This window comes from Hemibagrus wyckioides, linkage group LG04, assembly GCF_019097595.1.
Source record: "Hemibagrus wyckioides isolate EC202008001 linkage group LG04, SWU_Hwy_1.0, whole genome shotgun sequence".
Lineage (NCBI taxonomy): Eukaryota > Metazoa > Chordata > Actinopteri > Siluriformes > Bagridae > Hemibagrus > Hemibagrus wyckioides.
In genome coordinates, this window is record NC_080713.1 from 5505015 (window position 1) to 5523698 (window position 18684).

The window sequence follows — 18684 nt, forward strand, 5'->3', positions numbered from 1 at the left end:
GTGAATTACTAGATTTGAGCTGTGAGTGTGAGAGATGCTGCATTTTAGCATAAGATTTTCACCAACTTTTGCTGTGAAGGCTCCGAAAATTTGTGCCGGGAAAATCTCCAAAGCCTCACCTATAGAAATAGTACCAAAAAAAAGTGACCTCACATGAATAATCATCTTTGAACAATCTAAATCATCTATTTGTATATATTTGTATTTGTACTGATATAAAATTCTCAGAAAGAATGAAATTCCTATTTAATGAAAGCGTGACAATTTTCTATTTAATTTACGATAAAACAAGATGAACTTTATTTATCCCAAAGGAAATGGTCATTACAGCCTTGTAGTGAAGTGTCAGGGAAACTAAAGAAATGAAATACCTTCTGACTGAGGTAAAGATGTTGATATCGTTAAATAAACATCTTTTCCGATTAAAAAAAAGCAAAAAAGCAAAAGAAAAATATTAAATATAAATTTAAGGCTTCAGTACTCTTATTAATGACATTTTAGGTTCAATTAGTAAATTATTTTCCATTTTAAATAGAAAATAGCTCAAATTACATCAGGTACTTACAGATCACGCTGCGGCACATGTCTATTTTTGATCGATCGCAAATTATTGTGTGCTATTGTGTGTACAGCGTGTGTATCAGCGGTGGGTGAAAATTTATTGGCCGTAATGTAACCAGCCAAGCTTTTACTATTGGACAGCAGGAGCAGCACATGACTAGGGATGATTTTGTCTAACATCTAGGACTTTTTGCACTATGTTTTTTGTTTCTTATGTTCTGTAAAGCTGCTTTGAGACAATGTCCATTGTTGAAAGCGCTACACAAATAAAATAAAATTAAACTGAATTGAATCTATCAGGTAAAGGAGTGGGATTTTACTGACGAATAAGTTTCCAAACCTCTCTGTAATTTTTCCTGAATTATTCATTTCAAGAAAGCAGACATGATCTCCGAATTTATCTTAATCTTTATCAACTACGATAATTATTTAACATTCAAATAATCTAGATATCGATTTCTGCGACTTCTAGATTCAGAAAGCCTTCATCAAATCTTCATCTTTTTATAAATTGTAGACACTTTTTTTCAGCTGGTTTCAGAAAGAGGCCCATGTTTCTCATATCACAATCAGAATCAGGTTTTTCACACACAAGGAATTTGGTACAGGTTGTTGGTGACCCCCAAAAGTACAGACATAAATAACGAGCCTGTACATTTAGTTTACAGAGGCCTGTGTTGATTTTCTCAGCGTTGAGTTCATGCATTTTGTGAGTTTGTGCTTATCAGAGGTTAACCAAAGCATGTCAAGAGTGTGTTCTGTAAATATCTACAGCGATGCAGCTAACCTTCAGGTATTGACGTCTTGGTTTACGCTACATCTTACATGTACTGTGAAGGTTGACTTCATTGGGGCCATGTTCGTTTTTTCTGACATCAGAAAATGGATATTTTCTCGCATTGTGATTTCTTTTAGAATAAACCTATTCTTTGTTATGCTTTAAATATTCTTGTGAATTGCAATGCATTGTACAAATTCAAGAATTTAAGAATATTTGGACATTATTAGCAGGCTTCAATCCTAAGCTATCACTTGTTCAGATAATTAAAATAAATAAATAAATAAATAAAAGGTAACAATTTCAACCAGTCCAATTACAGTTACTGTAACTTTCTGTCCACTCAAACCAGTCTGGCCAATAGTCTGGGCGGAGAAATCCCAATACTTCAATATAAAGTCAGATGTTTTAATACATTCTTATTTATTTATTTATTTATTTATTTATTCATTCATTCATTCATTCATTCATTCATTCATTTATATTTTTAATTTCTGTTTAAATTATATTTAAATTTTACATAAATAAAATTTTTATTTATTATTATATCACCTGGCACCTGACACCAAGACAAATTCCTAGTACTGTAAAGTGCTCTTTGCTGACCCTTTGCTGCACCTAAATAAAACTTTTTCTGATTCTATTTTCTATTTTCTGATAATATAATATAATTTTTTTTATTATTATTATTTTACTTTACATGTTGCAAGCAAGGGAATGTTTTAATTGGTGGTAATTAACCTGTTTGTGATCATTTTAAAATATATATATATATATTTGCACGCCACTTTTGAGTAATAAAACCATCTAAAAAACACAGTATTTTATAATAAAGAGTAATGGACCGAATTCCATTTCAAAAATGAAACCGTGGTCCTGTATATTTTCCGGAATATAACCATTTTCGTGTTTTAAAAATCTGTTTTGCCCCTGATACAGTCATACGTTTTACATTTACAGCGATTATAATGGGTATCCACATCCTAGAGGACATCTCAGAGGACATCTCTTGGCCTGCCAGCACCGCCTCTTTAGATAAACAAGCACAGCAGCTGTACTTTCAGAGATGGTTCAAGATAGACAAACTGCCCCAAACAGCTGGTGGTGATTTTTTTTTTCTTGTGGCTACTCCACCACAATGAGCATACTGATATTTTACATTCTGTAATGATATGCCAGCTGCCAATAAAATGTCTCTGCAGACGGTCATGAGCAATTCTCTGAAAGTCCCTGGGATACAGGTTCCAACCTGCTACAGTTTACTTTGCCTACACAAAGCCAGAAACATCTACAATGATCTTGTTCATTCTTGTATCATCTGTTTGCCCTCCTGCCATCTGGCAGGCAGTACAGGGCCTTCTATTCATACACCACCATTCTAAGAAACAGCTTTTTCCCAAAGGCCATCATCTTAATGAATCATACTGGCACTGCATTCTCCATCACTGAAACTAATCTAATCACCATCACAGTCATCTAACTGACTGCACTGATAACTTATAACCAGAATCTATAGGCAAAAGCCAGAGCCAACATAAACATTTATACACTTATTCACATCTACAGGTGATTTAGATTGGATTGTTTTGCGAGGTGGAGAACAGAGAACCCTCAGGAAAGCCACACAAAGGACAAATGGGAAATTTCAGATAAGCAGTAACCCAAGATCAGGATTAAAGCCAAGGACCCTGGAGCTGTGATACACTACACACTGCATCACAGTGCAGCCAGCTAACTGCTCTGAAACACATTACCAATGTCACACAACCCATCCATTTAGCCACCCCCTAATAGACTTGGGCTTGAATGTTTAATGGATGCTGTGAGAACAATCAGACTCCTGAATGCTGGAGCTGTGAGGCTCTCCATTAATGCCTCAATTAGAAACATTCAGGACCCAGCAAGTTGACATTTTTGCCACTTTTCTGATGTTTTAAGTATGGACTGATGAAATACACTAATACTTCCAGGGCCAGTACGCTGACCTGAAGCTCAGTTTGACCAGTTTACTATATAATAATAATATTACACTGAAATTCAGGCTTGGCAGAGGCCTATGTTACTGAGAAGAAATGGCTCCCATTTAAATTACTAAAAAATATATCTCTATTACAAAAGAATAAAAATATCTGTGTTGTTCCAAATAAGAGCAAGTGTAATTTGTTATTTTATTTTATTTTATTTTATTTTATTTTATTTTATTTTATTTAAATTTAATTTAATTTAATTTAATTTAATTTAATTTAATTTAATTTAATTTAATTTAATTTAATTTAATTTAATTTAATTTAATTTAATTTTACCCATTACATTGCCATTATTGTAACTAATGAGATAAGAATTATGGTAGGAGGGAATTAGCAAGCCTATGTGGCATAACTGAGTATTCATATTCTATTCAACTTCTTTTGCCCCCGAGGGTGCTTTATTTGGCGGGGTATTTAGTGAGGCCATATGGCCATAAGTATTCATACTCTCACCTAATATTCCTCCTAGACTTATGTGGAACTATAACATACTGTGGGTACCCAAATAAGTTCTAGTGCCCTATTGTCCATGGTCATGTTAAGTGCAAATATACACTGACCAGGAATAGCATTATGACCACCTGCCTAATATTGTGTTGGTCCCCCTTTTGCTGCCAAAACAGCCCTGACACTGTGTATTCTGACACCTTTCTTTTAGAGCCTATTCTATTCTATTCTTCAGCAATTTCTCGTCTGTTGGATCGGATCACACGGGCCAGCCTTCGCTCTCCATGTGCATCAATGAGCCTTGTTCATCCATGACCCTGTCGCCAGTTCACCACTGTTCCTTCCTTGGACTACTTTTGATAGATACTGACCACTGCAGACCGGGAACACCCCACAAGAGCTGCAGTTTTGGAGAAACTCTGATCCAGTAGTCTATCCGTCACAATTTGGCCCTTCGTCAAATTCGCTCAAATCCTTACGCTTGTCCATTTTTCCTGCTTCTAACACATCAACTTTGAGGACAAAATGTTCACTTGCTGCCTAATATATCCCACCCACTAACAGGTGCCATGATGAGGAGATCATCAGTGTTCACCTGTTGGTGCTCATAATGTTACACCTGATCAGTGTAAATCATAAAACTATAGTGTTATATATTGTATGGTCCGTTTGTTGGTGTAAATGGTATCCTAAAGAAGAGCACAGTAGCTAGCAGAGAGAATTTGCGGCAAATATAGTTTCTAAATTGTTTTAAACATATTAGAATTTAGTTAAACAGTAATGCCACAAACATGGGGGACATGGATACGGACATCAACATGTTTAATTTGTTTTGAAATCCAACAGTTCAACATTTACACTAAAATGTAAGAAAAAAATATATAAAAGGCAATACCAGATAAATGAAAGATTATGCAGATTGTTGGTTCTTCTGGAAATGCTAAGCCTTTTGCTTATATCAATATTTCCAAGCACAGTGAACTGTGTACTAGTTAACTAGTTTGTAATAGGTTAGAGTATAGGTTTCTGGGGTTTGAGTTTAGCCATATTGCTGTAGCCACACTTCTGATTTTTTCACTGATCTTCACAGACCTGGAAAAGAACAACATACTGAATACACAATGCATATAAACACACACAAATTGATTTAAACCTAAGTGGATCTTTGACAGATTAGATTTTATTCATTATCATACTAGCATTTGTTGAAACAAATTAAAGGAAGGTTCTAGACCACTATAAGCCACCAGAACAGCTCTAGTGTTCATTGGCATGGATTTTTATGTCTCTGAAGCTGTTGGTGTTTTTATGATAAAGCCATTGTTGTTCACATTGAGTGTGAAGGTTACAGGATATTTTCATCCACATCCTTGTTATCCTTCATCTTTCTGCCATTTCATGGAGCAACACCATGCCAGGACAATTAATAAATGCCCCCACAATACATAACAGATTTTTTTTCATTGTCACCCATCTGGTTATTGCATTCAAATTGTTTTGTCAGCTGAATGTCAGTACGCATAATCGGTGAATGATGAATGGAGAAGAGACAGGTTTGATGTAAGGATGAAAGACATTCGTCAGTTTGTTTAGGATGCACATTACTCTTATTCAGAGTTCGAGACTTGGATTTAAAAGTACAGCAATATTTTACACAGGTATGTATTCGAAGTTACACATGGACTTAATATTCTCGATATTCTGACTGACGCATTCAGTTTATTGTTCATGTTTGTGGGATTTCAAGACAAGGAGGCTTCTACTCAAATCCAGACCAACACCTCAAAACACAAGTGTTTAGCTTAAGCCCCTTTTTTATCAGTACATGGGTGTGCTTCATTCTGCCAACACATTTTCAGTCAGCATAAACAAATGAATTATTTGAGTCTGATATAAAATGAGTCAGGACTCATTGGTTGGCTTTCGGGGTGTTTTAGACATGTATTTTTCCCCTTTGTTGGATAACCTTACACAGAATTGTAGTGGTTGAAGATAACGTCCTCAAATTTGGCTGCTTATAATCAAGGTGTCTCAGTGAACAGAAATCAGTTCCATAGCAACATTTACTTTGAAGAGAGAGAAACATTTGTGTGGAAAAAAATTTCCGCAACTTTTCTATGAATATATTGCCCTTGGTAGACTAGGTACAAACAGAAATACTTATGCAACTACAGTATTAGAGCCCTGAAATTCTTAAAGCCATGAGCCCTACACTCAATAATTGGGTTTTGTGGCACTGTTTGTTTTACCCAAATATTTCGTGTTAAAATAACACATATATGTTTCGTTTTCAGTCAAAACATGAGTTACCCCAAAACAAATCATTCCAATTTCTGCTACACTTGATTGTCATTTGTTAAACTTACGTAATGTACTGTTATTGTAACGTATCGTAACGTATGTAAAGTTATTAAATAAAAAAATGGACGTGACGTTTTGTAACGGATCTGGGCATTAAAGAAAAGCATCAGGTGAGAAATCTTAAGGATTTTTGTTCTTTATTTCTTTGTTCTCTGTTGTGGTTCTGTATCATTTTCATCACGTTTGGTCGGTATTAAACTTGATGCTCTGTTATGGGGTGATTTTAGCATTTTATGTAGTAGTCAAGTATTTGTATGTTTGTTTAAAACTTAATGGATTATTCAGGCATTCGAATGAGGTGCACTATATTTGGCTTTTGTGTTAAGTCACATGTTGTGCTGTTTTTTGGGTGACACTGATGTGTTTTAGCAGTTGAGTATTGTGTATGATGGTTACAACTCATTGTGAACAGAGTGCCAACTCCTCACAGGGCACGCCCACACTCATTCACTACAGGCGATTTAGAGATTCCAATCAGCCTAGAAGCACGTGTTTGGACTGTGGGAGGAAACCCACCAAGCACGGGTAGAACACACACACACACACACACACACAATGAGCCGGCGTGAGATCTGAAACCCGGACACTGGAGATGTGAGACAAACGTGCTGACCACTAAGCCGACATGCCACCTCAGTTTCAAGTATAAACTTGGCAATTATAGAACAAAACATTGGCCGTACAGAAGTTACAGTAAACTCGCTCAAGCACAAACCAGATGGGATTTCCCATCCTTCATACCATGAATTTCTGCAAAGTGGCACATCTATGAGTTAAAAAAGGCATCAGGTGTCTTTGTTCTTAGTTTTCTGAGGTCCACTTAAATAAATATAAATATACTGTTGTTTTCTAGAAATCAAAGTAAATGTGTGTCTGTGATTTGGAAAAAATGTAAAGGCTATTATTCATTAATATTCCATATTTGCATATTTAGACAGACAACACTGATGTGAAGCGAGAGTGCAAACTCAGATCTCTCTGTGTCTGTCTTAATGAAGACCGTAGCGGTCTTATTATGGAGTATATGGTAGGAAAATGGGCCTTCTGCATTGCATTTTGCTGTACAATGATGTGAAATGCTGTGGTAAAGTAAAAGGGATAGTTTACCCAAGAACTGTCATTAAAATTCATTCACCCTCATGTCATATGACTATATATGACTATATTGACAAAAGAAATTTTGAGAGATGTCCCGATGGTTTTGTATCTCTATAATGGAAGTCAGTGGGTGGCTGAAATGACTTGAGGGTGAGTTAGTAATGAAAGAAATTTCATTTTGGGGTGAACGATCCCCTAAAAGTTACTTCAGCTTTTACCCACTCTCATGTCACTCCAAGCCTGTTTGATTTTCTTTGTCCATCTTTTTTGAACCTTACAACATTGAACCCAATTGACTTTTGTGTCCATTGGACACATAACCACTGAGACCTTTCTTTCAAATATAGGTTTTAAATGACACAACGATGACTAAATGATGAATTTTATTTTGGGGTGAAATATTCCATTAATACATGTGAATTTTGAGTACCTGTATCATTGTAATTGATACTAGAGGATACAGATGCACCCAGTACTCAGGACTCGATCCAGAAGACTGTGTTGGGATTGTTTGTTATAAAAGGTTCAAACACTGAAGATTGCCCAGTAGGAAGGACACCAGTGAAGGCCTAGGTGTCACACACACCTGATCTATTCACATTATTCACTTTCACTCTTTTAAAATAGCACTTGATCCAGCACCTCCTATTACTTGGTATATTGTCTAAATCTGAAGTTTTTCAGTCTTTTTTTTACTTAATTGTTTAAGTATATCTAATAGCTAAGTACATACAGAAGCTTACCTGGTAAGTGTTTGTATATGAAGGACTAGCTGTCAGGGGGGGAAAAAACCTTCATTAGGAATGGTCCAGGAGATGTTTAAAACTCCACAATGTCACAGCAAAGTTCACAGCAAAGTCATATAAATGTACAACATTTTAAATATTATGAAGTTTACTGTCAGGTACACTCACCACTAGATGAGGAAGTTTGATCCCATTCTGAATCAAAGCTGAAAGAGATGGAAATAAATATACACTATAATGCTGTAGACATACACACTTGGGTGGGGAAAAGGTCAGATGTGAAAGCATTAAGCGTGTTTCAGGATGGTTCCTAGGGAGTAATCCTTAAAGTGAGGGACATGCATTTTATCTTTGAAAGGCCTGTTGCAGCTGTATATTTTCATTCAAGATAAATAATGGATACACATCTTTGCACTGTTTTTGCTCTTCAAATGACTCTCAGTGCTGAAAAAATGCATCTACAGCAAGCCTTAGAGCTTCTATGTAGAACCTGATGACATATTGTTTTTCTTTCACAGAACTTTCAAACAGAAACTTCAGGAAGCGTAGATCTATTCAAAGAACACCTTTTTTAAGTGTCCCATTGTTCAATCTCATACCAAGCTACCCTTAGCTAGTAAGCATTGAACCAAAGCAGGGACCTTCGGTGACGCACATGTACAATATCTGCTGACCCTTGTGTGACAAATACTATACGTCTGATATAGTTCCAGCAAAACTAGCTTTATCTAGTTTGCTTGTTTCTATAGTCGTAATTACTGAGATGTGGAATAAACAAATAAATCAGTTTACCTGTGTACATTCCGCATTTCAGCTGTTAATAGTGAAAAAAAGTAAATGATCACTCCAAGACAGTATTACATATAGAATATTAGTAGAAAAATTTGGAAAAGTTAAGTAAATAAATGAATAAATGAATGAATGAGTGAATGAATGAATGAATGAATGAATGAACAAACGAATAAATAAATAAATAAATGAATAAATGAATGAATGAATGAATGAATGAATAAATAAATTATTTATTTAATTAATCAAATTAATTTATTAAATTAAATTAAATTAAATTAAATTAAATTAAATTAAATTAAATTAAATTAAATTAAATTGGATTTTACTCCTTCTGTATTTCAAATATTTCACTTTGTATATGTAAAAAAATAAAAACAAAAGATACCTTGGTTCATCTCTGCCTCTCTCGGGTGATTACTGTGTTCAACAGAAATATCAAATCTGAAATATAAATATTCATAAATATGTATTATTCAAATATTCATAATTCATACTTTTTTTTTTTTTATTGTAGAGTAAGAAACAAAAATATACAAACCGATCACTGTGGCCTTTAAAGCAACCTTATTTGAAACAAATAAAAGAAAATTATTTATATATTTTTACTAATTCATAGTCAGTAAACATTATATTATATTATATTATATTATATTATATTATATTATATTATATTATATTATATTATATTATATTATATTATATTATATTATATTATATTTATAAATATAGACATGAACTTGCATTGTATTATTATTTAAAAACTAGTATAAATAAGTGTTTTTTAAAATATATATCGCTTTGAACCTGATACTCACCACAGCTTTTTTTCTCTCCAATGATTTTAATACACAGAATTGTAACTGACCTTTCTTCTGAAACACTCCCCAAGAGACCAGTCCAAGAATCAAAATAATCAGCAGCAGGGATAGAACACCAACAGTAATCTTTATAGTTTCATTAAAGTACTCTGAAACTGAAAAGTATTAATACCATAAATAAAATAAAATAAAATAATTAAATAATTAACATCTAAACAATGATACTTATAAAAAAATAATACTAATAAAACAATAAGTCAGTCAGTTTTAATTAGAATATAATAAGTAGTGCGTTGATTATCTTACATATCAATTAATCCGTGTTATTATTATTATTATTATTATTATTATTATTATTATTATATCAATATGTTGATTCATGCTTCGTCATCTTACCAGTAACGTCAAGGATGACTTCATTGACACCGTACACGTTTTTAGGAAAAGGTAACGGCTCTGACATCAGAAAACAGATATATTTTCCAGCGTCTTGTATCCTGACTTCTTTCAGAACAAACCTGGCCTTGTTCTTTCTCATGTCCCAAATATTCATCTGAATTACAGTGCTGTTCTTGTACAGAACGGCGTAAATGTTGCCTTTATGGTTCCTCTCGGGTAAATTTAAAGAGGTACACTGGAATTCAACATCGGATCCTGTTATCACATGTGTCTGAGACGAGGCTATCTCTGCCGGGACGAAGGAATCTGACCGGGATACAATTATGAATTAGTCGACAATATTATCAGGCTTTAATATGATCAGATAACAAACAAACAAACAAACAAACAAAAAAACCCAGAAACAAACCGATTTATAAAAATCTTACCGTTTACACTAACAAAGATGGAATTCGTGCCATTTTGTCTTACTTGATCGATATTATATTTTTGCACTGAATAGACACAACTATAATATCCTGTATTGTCCCTTCTAGTGTCGTCTACACAAAATGTAGCATCTTGCCAACTCAATTTCATTTTTATTCCAACGCCATTCCTACAGAGGTAAATATGGAACTTGCTGGTCCTCTGTAATGCGTCCTGCAGCCCATATGTGCTGCACGTGAACTCCAGTGTGCCTTCGGATTTACCTAAATAAATCTTTGCTGGATAGATTTCTAGACCTTTAAAAGAAACAGAGAGATTTCTAACTTTACATGGCTATGCTAACTGCACATCTGTGCTTAATTATAAAGCAGAAGTACTTTATTACTCCTTAAAAGAATCCATACCTTGAGCTTGAGAAAACCAAGCCACCAAGATCACTGTTAAGTCAAATAATAAGGCAGTTTATTCATTCTTAAATTTCTCTCAGCGACTGTGGTCTTGCATGCTAAATGAAAAATAGTTGAGTTACTTACTTAGTTTAATGATGACGTGAGGCATTGCAGTGCTTGAGTGAAGGATGTGTTCAGGTCGCTTTTTTTTCCACAAGTCAGAGTGTGTTCAACGGTTAGGGTGAAAAAGGAACTTCAGCTCTGCGTGCGATGTTAACTTTAGGTCACTGATATAAACCGAAACACAAGCAAGAAGTGTTAAAAGAGTATTCGATGAAATATTTAATTCATTTGTGTTAATATTCTGTACAGATCTGTTTAGAATGTATATAACCTGTATGAGCCGAAATATACATCGTATTATATTAAAGCATTAAATATATAATCATATACTTACATTTAATTTCCACCCATCTATTTTCTATACCCGCTTTATTCCTAATTAGCGTCACGGGGATCTGCTGGAGCCTATCCCAGCACACATTGGGTGAAAGGCAGGGGTACACCCTGGACAGGTCACCAGTCCATCACAGGGTCACACATATACTGTAGACAGACACTCACACTCACTCCTATGGGCATTTTAGAATTACCGATCAACCTAATGTACATGTTTTTGGACTGTGGGAGGAAACCGGAGTAAACCCACGCTGGCACAGGGAGAACATGCAAACTCCACACAGAAAGACCCCTGCATGTTCGAACCCAGGACCTTCTTGCTGTGAAGCAACAGTGCTAACCACTAAGTCACCATGCTGCCCTACATTTAATTTATACTGTATATATATTTTTTCTTATTTGTGCTAAATTTCTTCTGCTCTTTGTAGAAAATTCATACATTTTAGAGAATGTTTTTCCGTCTAGAGTTTTTTTTTTTTACCGATCATTTTATTTGTATTCTGCTTGTCACTTCTTTGTCTTCGAGGCAGAGCATGAAAGCCTGAAATGATCTCGATATCTGTCAACTGCCTAAATATACTTACCTATAGGTCTGTGTAGATCTGTATGCTATAATGACTAAGCCTATCTGCCTTACTGTCTTTCCACAGTATAAATAGATAGTGTGTGTGCGCGTGTGTGTGTGTGAGAGGGAGAGAGAGTGAGTTTGCCCGAGGTAAGGCATACACACTTTCATTCTAACCATGCGTGGTGTACCACAGAGACTAACGTTAGATCATTTGCTCTATTCAAAATGGAAAAAAAATACTTGCTGCAGAACATGTCTCACACAGCAACTGAACCGAGTATCGTTAACACAATTATTGTTTTTCCATCCAACATGAGTTGAACGTGGATGTGTATTTTTAAAGTCTGCTGAGTTTACACCTGAGCTAAAAAAAAACCCCCACCCAGCCTGTGTTTCACAACAGACTCATGACCCCTGCACTATTCCACCATTACACGCGTTCATGACCATTAAGTTTAACCCTATAGTTACGCTGTATTCCCCATTCTCATGAGATAATAATGTGGTTTATGTTAATACCACTCTACATCACATTCAACACCTGTTAAAATTAAAATTTAGTATAAAGCATGTCAGACGGGGAAATGTCAGATTTTTACTCAAACTATATGGAATAGTTTTTCTTATATTAAACTATACACTAAACGAGTGTATTTTAAACTGTTCACCATGTTCATCTCTTCAGTTCATTTCCCCGTCTATTTGTTTCATCTCTTCGTTGTTACCAACATATAATGCATCAAAGGTTAAAAGAAATCCAGATGCAGTTTTAGTTCTCTATTCAGGTCGGTGGACGTGACAGTGGTGAGTAAAATCTCCCAGAGATGACATGAGGAAGCGGTTTTTGGAGAAACAGACTCAGAGGGGAACGCACCCTCTTCTGTATGACACTGAAACAGAAACAGCCTTTATTTGTCACATATACATTACAGCACAGTGAAATTCTTTCTTTGCATATCCCATCCTTGGAGGTTGGGGTCAGAGCACAGGGTCAGCCATGATATGGCGCCCCTGGAGCAGAGAGGGTTAAGGGCCTTGCTCAAGGGCACAACAGTGGCAACTTGTCGGTGCTGGGGCTCCAACCCATGATCTTCCAGTCAACGACCCAGAGCCTTAACCACTTGAGCCACCACTGCCACTGCCTGAAGAGTCAGGTTATAAATCATCACAGCGTACGGGTTTAAAAGATTGTATAAAATGTTTGTTGCTAGATTATGACTCTGGTGTGCACTGAAATGACATATAACTGTGTACATGCCTCCTTTATTTGTCTCAGTTTGACACATATAAGTGCACATATCAAGCATAACATTATGACCACCTGCGTTACATTGCGTCGGTCCCCCTTTTGCTGCCAAAACAGCCCTGATTCATCGAGGCATGGATTCCACTAGATCCCTGAAGGTGTGCTGTGGTATCTAGCACCAAGATGTTAGCAGCAGCTCCTTTAAGACCCTCCATGGGCCCCACCTTGCAACTTACAAGACCTAAAGGATACTTTTGATAGATACTGACCAGTGCAGACTGGGAACAACCCACAAGAGCTGCAGTTTTGGAGATGCTCTGATCCAGTCGTCTAGGAAAAATGGGCAAGTGTAAGGATTTGAGCGAGTTTGACAATTTGGCCCTTCGTCAAACTCGCTCAAATCCATACACTTGCCCATTTTTCCTGCTTCTAACACATCAACTTTGAGGACAAAATGTTCCCTTGCTGCCTAATATATCCCACCCACTAACAGGCACCACAATGAGGAGATCATCAGTGTTTTTCACTTTACCTGGCAGTGATGACCACTGACAATATCAGTATCTATATAGGCATAACATTATGAGCACTGACAGGTGAAGTGAATAATGGTATCTTTGGTAAGTATCTGTGGTATGTATTTCTCCTGTGGGAAGGATTAGTGTTATTTGCTTACTTACTTATTATTTGTTTGTTTTAATTCATCCCTTTAACCATGTTAGACAGTTTGTCCCCCAAAACCCAGATTTTAAATTATATCACAATTATGTTAAAAGCAATCATAAAAGTGAGTTCAATGTATAGCATTTATATAGTATGGATACAGTTAAATACATAGGATTTTTACAGTTGGGTGTTGTGTATTTAGGACATGTGTATTTGTATAATGTTGTCAGGGATTTGACAAGGATCCAATAATAATAATAATAATAATAATAATAATAATAATAATAATAATAAAGGACTATTATTTTCTTTCAATAGCACATCATGTCTTAATCTAACAGCACAGCATTTTAGCAGCAATTATGATGATTATTTATTTATTTATTTGCAACTTACATTGCATTCATACAACTGAGGGTTAAGGGCCTCGCTCAAGGGCCCAACACTGGCATTTTGGTGGTCCTGGGATCAACGTCCCTTATTTACTAAAGATTATTATAAAAAATAAAACTCTGTTTGTAGTTACAATAAATCTTATGGAACACCCTGAAGCAAGTTATAACCAGTTATAACCAGTCATTACCTCACCAGCCTAATTTTTCTCTTTTTCTTGAAGTTTATGAGAAAAAAAAGACAAAAACACACAGTTTGTCTTGTTACTAAGAAAAAGTTTCTTTAATGAAGATATTAAAAGCTAGAATCCTATATTAGATTTAAATGATATTGATCAATTGGTTATGGACTTCTTTTGTACTTCTAATAGATATTACAGAAAGAAAATAAAACATTTGGAGCTTTGCGGAATATAACTTGAGATTTTATTCACATGAACAAGAAATCTATAAAATTCACAAATGACTTAGATGTTTATTCTTATCCGGAAAAGGGGCGTGTGGGTGCAGATTTTCATTCCAACCAAGAAGAAGCAACACTTGAGCCAAGATCATCTGATTAACCAGGTGGAATGAGGTGTGGCTCCTGCTTGATTGAAGAAATCCTGCACTCACCCTGACTCTCTGAGGATCAAACTGAACACCCCTGACTTACACTGAATGCATTTAATACACTCCTGGTCATGTCGTTTGTAGAAATAAGGGACATGTGCTAGCATTGGGAACAAAAGAGGTTTGTTTAAGATGAATCTACAACCATGTCCTCATTCAGTTGTCGGGTCCCGATGAACAATGTGATGTATAGTATACTATGAGTAATGCCTTGCAGGTAGGATAGTTTAGCTGGTAATGCCTGATACACCCACTGGATGGCACTGTCCACAAAGCCTGGACAAATATGTGACACAATTTGCATAGTTATGCTCGGCTTACAGCATTAACATTTTTATTATAGAAAAAGAAGCTTGAAAATCCATTCATTCATGACGTTTAACAATACACTGTACAATAGATAACATCAGAACCAGAAAACCCCAAAAGGAGTTTTCCATCGGCTTCATGGAAGTCTATGAAAAAAGCTATGAACTAAGCACAAGGACTACATCCTCAGTTTGCTGTTACTAAAGTTTCGCCACTTAGTCAAGTCTGTTTAAGATTGATCATGGAGGATCACATGTCTTCTCCCATGAGGAGAGGCTGTAAAAAGAGTCCTGCTGTTCCCAGAATGCACACCAGGATAAACACCCACAAGAAGATTCTGTCAATCACCATGGCCACGTATTTCCAGTCGTCCTGGACCTTGAAAAGATGGAGTGAAACGGCAGACACGAATTAGGAAAATCCCCTCGGCAGGGAGATCAGCAGAGCAAAGAGGATTGCAAAATGGATGCATCAAGGAAAGGGTGATGTTTACATTAAAAAGGAAACCATTTCTGCTGGAAGACTGGATGTGTGTTCATTCGTTTGAAGCTGAAATGACGGATGCTAGTTCCAGGCACCTGTATGTGGTCCAGGAAATAAACAAATTTTGCCTTTTTATCAGGATCACCTACCTTGTCTGGTAAATCATCCTTACAGGTCACACAATTTATGTATTATACAATGTAATTACTGAATGCAACTAATTCTGTGCACTACAAATTTACCGTATATCACCGTAAATACAGCAATATAGCTTAAACTTCAGTATTTAGTGAATAGCACATGATCCGGGACATGATATCATTTTGCGTTTTATTTGTGTGACCAGCTTTTTATATATGTACCATGTTGTACATGTATTTTAGCATCATGTATTGTGGTTCCACCAAATTGTGATTGCACGTCGCCTTATAGTGCACCTATGTTGAGGGTTAGAATTGTACCTAACTGAGACAGGCCTCTGATTTCAGCAAACTCCTCCCCAAAAAAGCTTAAGTCAGCAGTTAATAATAACAACGATGTGCATATTTTCAGGATCAGCTTGTCATTATTGATGCATAGCTCTGAATACAGCCCGATGTATGTTGTGATTGTCCACCATTTTCTACATATTGTTTTTCATTTAACAGCCAAAAAAAAAAACATCTTACCTCTTTGGCTTCATTCTGTAGCCTCATATTCTCTGCAATGTACTTAACGCTCTCAATAGCTTCCCGGACTTCTGGTGAGAGTGTACAGAGAGTCAAAAGTCCCCCATCCAGAGACTCTGAGCTTGAACAAGGGCTACTTCCTCCTGCTCCACTACCTACTATTACACCTGCTCCACTAACTGCCCCCAAACTGCCCACTCCGGCCCCTCCGTTTCCATTCGTGGGCAGTTTGGTAGAGAGCTGCCTTAAGTAGCAGGTACATCGCTCATCTCTGCACAAGAAGCTTGAGCTGGCCTTAACAGCTTCACTCAGGGTGTTCAGCTCGGTGCTGAGTAAGAGCTGAGTGCGTCGAGGAAGGCTGCCTGGAAGGCTCTGTTGCTTGCTGAGATGTTGAGGGAAGGACGCAGAAGAATGGAGGGAACACGATCGATGAGGGGGTCCCAAATTTTTATGCTTTCCCGGGTCTCGCTCAGGCCTGGTCATGAACATGATTTTGGGAAGGAGGCTAAGGAATACATGGCGCACCCAACGTGGCATGGTGTGAGTCTTGGGTGTTCGATAATGCACATTAAGCACAAAGACCGTGATGACTATAGAAAGTGTGACGAAGATCATGGTGAATAGCAGGTACTCACCAATCAGTGGAATGACTAATGAGGTGGATGGAATGGTTTCAGTGATGACCAAGAGGAAGACAGTGAGGGAGAGGAGAACCGAGATGCAAAGCGTCACTTTTTCACCACAGTCTGATGGAAGATAAAACACCAGGACGGTCAGGAATGAGATGAGCAGGCACGGGATGATCATGTTGATGGTGTAGAAAAGAGGAAGTCGACGGATGTAGAGCGAGTAGGTAATGTCAGTGTAGATCTCCTCACAACAGTTGTATTTAATATCATGCTTGTAGCCTGGAGCATCGATAATCATCCACTCCCCACTTTCCCAGAAATCCTTCAGGTTGATTGTAGAACCAATCAGTACCAGATCAATCTTGGCCTTGTCATAGGTCCATGAGCCAAACTTCATGGTGCAGTTCTGGTAGTCGAAGGGAAAATAGGTGACATCGATTTTGCAAGAGCTTTTGAAAATGGCAGGAGGAATCCAGGTCACATCTCCGTTGTAGCGAAGAAGAGCTTTGGTTTTATCATCCACCTGGAAGTCTCCCACTGCGCTGTGATTCAGAAAGAAATACAGCTGAACCAGAAACAATCTGAATCCTTTTTGTAGCCATTATTCTATCTAATATTCTCAGAGACTCTTGATTCTTTTCGAAATACAAACTTTCTTTCACATTACTTGTTATATAACACAATGTCCGGCTTCCAAATCTTGTTGGACGGGACACGGATGAACTCCACACCTCCAAACTCTTTGGGATTCCACCTCAATTTGTAGTCATTCCATATCTGTGGAAAAGAAACATGTTGCATAAATTACGTACACTTATCCAGGTAAAGGTTTCCTGACTTAAAGCTACATAAACATTTCAAGGTTTATTCTGACAGAGGATAGCCCATTGACAGATACATGACGCTGTGGAGGTTGTTACTATAGAAACAACAACCTATTAGAAGAAGCATATTGATATAAACCTGTGAATTGAGTGACAGCCGGAACTATGGACAGAGCTGCTGTTATAGATAATATAACACCTTCTGACCAATTAGAACTGAGATTTCAAATTTTATATACAGATTCAAAATGTATTAATTAAATACACAAAAAATATAAAAATAAAATAAAATAAAACATAGTAAAGTATACTAAGACTTTATAAATTAAAGTCTTAAAATAAAACTTAATAAAGTGCGTATATTTCCAATTTTGCTGTGTAATATTTAATAATCAATAGTCAATAAATGTGTGTAGCAATACTGTGTTGTGTTCAGATGAGTGAAATTAAATTAAATTAAATTAAATTAAATTAAATTAAATTAAATTAAATTAAATTAAATTAAATTAAATTAAATTAAATTAAATTAAATTAAATTAAATTAAATTAAATTAAATTAAATTAAATTAAAATAAAATAAAATAAAAATGTGTATAATTCCAATTAAATTGAATTAGCTGTACAGAACAGAGGAAAAATAAATTGATAAAATATAAAAAAGACAGCATATAAATTTGAATATAAATATGCTAATATAAATAAAATATATAAAATAAGACTTTGAGTATTATGTCCACCCATGCTGTGCTGTAATATTAAATAGTCAACAGTCAATAAATGTTTGTAGCAATACTGTGTGGTGTTTAGATAAATAAATAAAATAAAATTCATTTAAAAAAATGTAATTAATTGAAATTAAATTTTAATAGAAATAGCTATACAGAACAGAAGAAAAATAATTTAATAAAATATAAAAATATTAGTGTAATATTAAATAGTCGATAAATGTGTGTAGTAATACTGTGTGGTGTTCAGATTAGCTA

The 18684-nt window shown here is 35.8% G+C and overlaps 2 protein-coding genes across 4 annotated transcripts in view; both read right to left on the reverse strand.

The window, feature by feature from the left end:
• Positions 1-7: 7 nt before the first annotated feature.
• LOC131351595 (uncharacterized) lies at positions 8-11456 on the reverse strand. 3 transcript variants are annotated; one of them, XM_058387037.1, is made up of 12 exons: positions 11303-11456; positions 10990-11132; positions 10861-10893; positions 10456-10752; positions 10025-10333; positions 9676-9783; positions 9349-9373; positions 9196-9251; positions 8811-8832; positions 8187-8224; positions 8016-8044; positions 8-119 (listed from the first exon to the last, which is right to left on the reverse strand). In XM_058387037.1, exons 2-12 carry the CDS (start codon positions 11012-11014, stop codon positions 45-47), a joined length of 1017 nt encoding a protein of 338 aa, XP_058243020.1. In that variant the 5' UTR covers positions 11015-11132; positions 11303-11456; the 3' UTR covers positions 8-44. The 3 variants fall into 3 exon arrangements, with proteins under 3 accessions (XP_058243020.1, XP_058243021.1, XP_058243022.1); XM_058387038.1 differs by lacking the exon at positions 8-119 and adding an exon at positions 3625-4905 and having other exon boundaries at positions 11303-11454; XM_058387039.1 differs by lacking the exons at positions 8-119; positions 8016-8044 and having other exon boundaries at positions 8205-8224; positions 9626-9783.
• A 3009-nt stretch (positions 11457-14465) lies between these two features.
• chrna3 (cholinergic receptor, nicotinic, alpha 3) overlaps positions 14466-18684 on the reverse strand; it is a 10894-nt gene continuing 6675 nt past the window's right edge. The window contains exons 4-6 of the mRNA XM_058387083.1: positions 17545-17654; positions 16249-17419; positions 14466-15475 (exon numbers count right to left, since the gene is read on the reverse strand). Of these exons, the coding sequence (XP_058243066.1) occupies positions 15347-15475; positions 16249-17419; positions 17545-17654 (1410 nt within the window). The 3' untranslated portion in view covers positions 14466-15346. The remainder of the gene's footprint in view (positions 15476-16248; positions 17420-17544; positions 17655-18684) is intronic.

Bases quoted from the DNA above. Each gene is read 5' to 3' on its own strand.
- LOC131351595 (XM_058387037.1), bottom strand. From the start codon at position 11,014: ATGCCTCACGTCATCATTAAACTAA. The intron at 10,753-10,860 runs GTATGGATTCTT...TTTCTTTTAAAG, and splicing joins TTGGTTTTCTCAAGCTCAAG to GTCTAGAAATCTATCCAGCA. The intron at 120-8,015 runs GTAAGCTTCTGT...CTATTTCTATAG, and splicing joins CATATACAAACACTTACCAG to GTGAGGCTTTGGAGATTTTC.